The sequence below is a fragment of the Peromyscus maniculatus genome, chromosome 4 (genome assembly GCF_049852395.1).
Source record: "Peromyscus maniculatus bairdii isolate BWxNUB_F1_BW_parent chromosome 4, HU_Pman_BW_mat_3.1, whole genome shotgun sequence".
Lineage (NCBI taxonomy): Eukaryota > Metazoa > Chordata > Mammalia > Rodentia > Cricetidae > Peromyscus > Peromyscus maniculatus.
The window spans coordinates 3,280,602-3,285,715 of record NC_134855.1 but is presented as its reverse complement, the minus strand read 5'-3'; the positions used below and the strand labels follow the sequence as shown (position 1 = coordinate 3,285,715).

At 43.0% G+C, this 5,114-nt stretch overlaps 1 protein-coding gene across 1 annotated transcript; it reads left to right on the top strand.

The window, feature by feature from the left end:
* The first annotated feature begins 353 nt into the window (after window positions 1-353).
* Window positions 354-1,301, top strand: LOC102927502 (olfactory receptor 1f45-like). Its single transcript, XM_006996832.1, has one exon. It carries the CDS (start codon window positions 354-356, stop codon window positions 1,299-1,301), a length of 948 nt encoding a protein of 315 aa, XP_006996894.1.
* The last annotated feature ends 3,813 nt before the right edge of the window (window positions 1,302-5,114 follow it).

Genomic DNA, 5,114 nt, shown 5'->3' with positions numbered 1-5,114 from the left:
GTCCCAGCTATGAAGAGGCAAGAGTTTTTGCTCTACAATGTACTCCCTGACATGATATGCTACCATGCCATAGGCCCAGACACAACTGATCCATGGACCAAAACCCCAACACTTCTCTTTAATTGGTTGTCTCGGGTATTTATTCTAGTGCTACTGGAGCTAATGCAGTGCATATGATCATAACCAGCTCAGGGTCCTTCTAGGTTTCAGGTCCTTTTAGGTCTCAGTGAGAGAATGCATAGCCATCAATGCTCTATGTAATCTTGATTTTTTATCTCTGTTCCCATCAAGGCAATAGCTAAGAAAAATTCTTGGTGTGCCATCCTCCACTCTACCTTTAGTTCCACTGAATTATGAAGACAAGAAACCACAGCAGTGTTTCTGAATTTCTCCTCCTGGGCCTCTCTGAGCATCAGGAACAACAGCCTTTCCTTTTTGGCATCTTCTTGACCATATACCTGGTCACCATGGTGGGGAATATGCTCATTATCCTGGCAATTGGCTCTGATCCACACCTCCACACTCCCATGTATTTCTTCCTGGCCAACTTCTCCCTCACTGACCTGTGTTTATCATCCACCACAGTCCCCAGGATGCTAGTGAACATTCAAGCTCACAGGCACACCATCCCCTACGCTGGATGCCTGTCTCAGATCTATTTCTTCCTGTGGTTCATTGGACTGGATGTTTTTCTCCTGGCAGTGATGGCTTATGACAGGCTTGTGGCCATATGCTATCCCCTTCACTACCCTTTGGTCATGAATCCCAGATGCTGCATCCTGCTGGTGGCCATATCCTTGTTCCTTGCACATTCATATTCTCTAACACACATCATTCTCCTAGCTCAGTTATCCTTCTGCATGGACAACATCATTCCACATTTCTTTTGTGAACTGCTTCCTCTGTTGAAGCTCTCTTGTTCTGACACTTATGCCAACCAGTGTGTGCTGCTCTACTGGGGAGGGGCATTAACTATCCTGATTCCTTTGCTAATCATTGTTTCATATGTCCGCATTGTGGTCGCTATTGTGAGAGTCCCATCAGCAAGTGGTAAGTGGAAGACCTTCTCCACCTGTGGGTCCCATCTCTCAGCAGTTTGCCTGTTCTATGTGTCTGCAATTGGAGTGTACTTCATTCCATCTGCTGCTGATTCAGCCGGCAAGGACAGGATTGCAGCAGTGATGTATGCTGTGGTGACTCCCATGCTGAACCCATTCATCTATAGCCTGAGAAACAAAGACATGAAGAGTGCCTTGAGAAGATTCCTGAACAGGAGTACGCTGCAATCTCCACAAGGCTAGAAAAATCCTTTTGGGAATCTGAGAGAAATCAACTTACAGAATTGGCTTGATGCTGAAGTTAAAATCTTGGATCTTGCACTTTGCTAACTTTACAAAAGCAGACTTTAAAAAATCCATTCAGCCACAATTTTATCATTTCATAAAAGGTGATAAAACATAATATCCATTGTAAATATTTCTGATAGGCTTGTGTGTGCACATACATGTGTGTATTTTCTTGCTTTATTTCATGTGCTTAGAAAGTCATTATCAGCCGGGCAGTGGTAGTGCACACCTTTAATCCCAGCACTTGGGAAGCAGGTCCAGGTGGATCTCTGTGAGTTTGTGGCCAGCCAGGGCTACCAAGTGAGTTCCAGGAAAGGTGCAAAGCTACACAGAGAAACCCTGCATTGAAAAAAAAAAGTCATTATCATCAGCGAGATTCAACATGTTCTCCTGAGGTCAATTTTTCTTCTTCTTTTTATTACACAGAACAAACAAACAAACAAAAAAAAAACCAGAGGCTCCTAGAGGTTAAATAACTTGTCTGAAATTATATAGATAATTAGTGGCAAAGACAGAATATGAACACAATGATTACAGTACACCTAAATAGTCATGATATTTATATTCTCTCTCTCAATCTTTGTTCTTTTTCTCTATTCTCTCACACTGTGTGCGTGCACCATCTGACCAACCATGTCTCTATCACAGTTCTGGCAAACCTGAAGCTCTATCATTGATGTGTTTAGAAATTCAAGTGTTTCTCCAAGGGTGCACACTTTGTGCTTCAGCATAAGTCTCTAGTTAGCTATGACTAACTTATGAATCAATCCATATGGACAAAGAAGAGTTTTTCTTTTTTTCTCAGTACAATGTTCACAGTCTCTTTAGATCTACTGTAAACCATTACTCACAAATTTAGTTACTGCATCTCCCAGAGGGAATTCTACTAAAGGGTTGTGCTGATAGTCTGTAGACTACTCTACAGAAACTCTGGCCTTGCATTGCATTTTATGTTGATTCTATCTCTACACACTTGTCAGTCTGTTGAGATCTCACTGATGAGCTCAGATTTTAAAATGGTATCTTAATGTCCTCCATTCTGTTCAAATAGGATTCAGTAAAATAGACAAAGATCACCTCTGTAAAAGACAATTAATTTACAGCCTGAGAAATGAGTACATGAAATGAAACTGATGTTTTCTCCTTTGGGCCCTGAGGACTCTGACTCCAACTCAGAGCGTCCACATGACTACTGGTCTCTGAGAGAACAGTCACTGCAGGTTCCTGAACCAGAAATCTATTTGTTACTACATTTACACTTGATAAGCACATTTACACCTGAAGATGGGGAGGGGACTGATGACAGCTGTAACCTTCAATACTCTTTGTAAAGTTCAAATACGCTGAGCAACTTGTTGTTCATTACCCAAATGGTTTGTGTCATTTTTGTGGGATGCCCAGAAGTGCATGCCTACGAAACAAGCACTGGTGTCTAAGTTCTGGCCAGCTTACGTTGTAGAAGAATCAAGGAAGCCATCTCTAGAGCAAGTTGTAAAGGAACTGAGGAAGCTATCTTTAGCCCAAGAGCATAGGCTTCTTTTTATCTGGTAGAAGGAAACACAAATGAATATTCTAGTGCTTTCTACTTAGGCAGGCAGTGAGTGCTCCAAGAAGGAAGCTCAAGTCCTGTTTCAGCATCAGCGCTGTCATCAGTGAGCTGTGTAAGAGCTGCACAATCACTGAAAGGGGTGATGTTTGACATCTGCATTTATTTTTATTTTATGTAAATGGTGTCTGGCCTGCATCTGTGTCTGCGTACTCTGTGCATGCAGTGCCCACGGAGGCCAGAAGAGGGCATCAGATCCCTCGGAACTGGAGTTACAGGTGTTGGAGGCAATCACGTGGACTCTGGGACTCAAACCTGGGTCTTCTTGAAGAGCAGCCAGTGTTCTTAATCACCGATCCGTCTCTCTGGCCCTTGATTTATGCATTTCTTTAAGTGGTTGGCCTACACAGCCCAATTCTAATAGCATTTAGTGTTATAGTGAGAAGTCAAGAAAAATTTGCATTCATAAGCCAGAAATTAAGACATTTAACCACTTCTACATAATACGACTTCCCCCTTGCTCTCTGTCTCTCTAACCTGTAAAACTAGCAGCTATGTGATATTATTCTGAGTAATATGTGAACTTGAAATACAGTAAGTGCATGCTCAATAAACAGTTACAGAAGCCAACTCTTGAGAGCTATCATTTATCCTATTAAATTTTAGTACTCCCTCCTCACTCTTCGTTGGAACTGACCCAATCACTTTCACTCTGGGACCCTAGTTCTCAGGATTCTACCATTTCTAGTTTTCTCAGCTTACTGTCAAGAATATTCTAGGTGAGCTGTTATCATAGAGTCTTTGTCCAGTGACTCATGGAGGCAGATACAGAGATCCACGGCCAGGCACCAGGCTGAGCTCTGGGAATCCAAATGATGAGAGAGAGGAGAGATACTGCAGGTGAGGGACGTTGAGAACATGATGGGAGGATATGCAGAGATGACCAGCCACACTAGTGGAAGCCCATGAACTGTAGACTGGTGGCTATGGAGCCCCCATGGGACTGGACTAGGCCCTCTGGATATGGAAGATGGGTGTTTGGCTCGAACTGTTTGGGGGCACCCAGGCAGGGGGATTGGGATCTGTCCCTGGTCTATGGGCAGGCTTCTGGAATCCGGTGCCTGTGGTGTGACACCTTGCACAGCCTTGGTTCAGTGGAAAGGGGCTTGGACCTGCCTAGGCTCAGTGAGCTGGGCTCTGCTGACTCCCCATGGGAGACCTCGATTTGGGGGATGTGGGGATACAGGGTGGCTTGGGAAAGAGGGCTGGGGGGTGGGAAGAGGGAGGAGGGAGGAGGGGGATCTGTGGATAGTATGTGGAGTGAGTAGAAAATTTTTTAATAAAGAAAAATGAAAGAAAAAATTAAAAAGTTCAATATTTGTAACAATAAATTTTGTTCCCACCTTTCCCCGCACTTAACAAATATTTATTGACTACTTGTTAAGGCCCAGATGCTATGTTAAATTTCTTTTTTTTTAATTTTTATTAATTAAATTTATTCGTTTATTTTTTTAAAAAAGAATATTCTAGGTGGTGACTTTCTTAGCTATGTATTTAGTATGCTTCTGAGCATAGACACAGAATCTTCTAAAGAGGATTATATCAGTGACTACTTACTTCTCAATATTTGCTTCCCATAGGTTACCAAGAGTCAATTTAATGTAGGTGGAATGTTTTGCTATGTTAGGAGAAATGTTTCTTGACCAGTCTAGCTCTATGGTAACAAATGGAGGTAACTCAATCAAGTACCACCTATCCTAGCTGGCTCTTAATACTCCATTCCACCTGAATGGTTGCTTTTGGCATGGTCAGCTCAGATCCACCCTGTTTCTCTTTGAGAGTCAACCCTGCTTATAGGGAGCCTACACAATGACTATGCAGACACACACACACACACACACACACACACACACACACACACACTTGGGGCAGGGAACCATCTTTAATCCAGCACTGCCTTCTTCTGGTGTTTAGTAGAAAAGCACCTAGTTACTCATGCCAAACTGTTCTCTGTAACTCACATGGAGTCCATTTTGTTTTGGACAACTACTTCTGGGCATAGGGCGTGCCCAGAGTGTGGTTGATACACAGTGACACTCCATTGGAAAAAACCTGATTCTCCCTTTCCCAGCAACTATCAATGGCTTCTCAGCTGGGGTGGAACTTCTTGCCCATCTCCCCTCTGCATGGTGGGATCTTCTTTGCTAAAACCTCATTTTTGT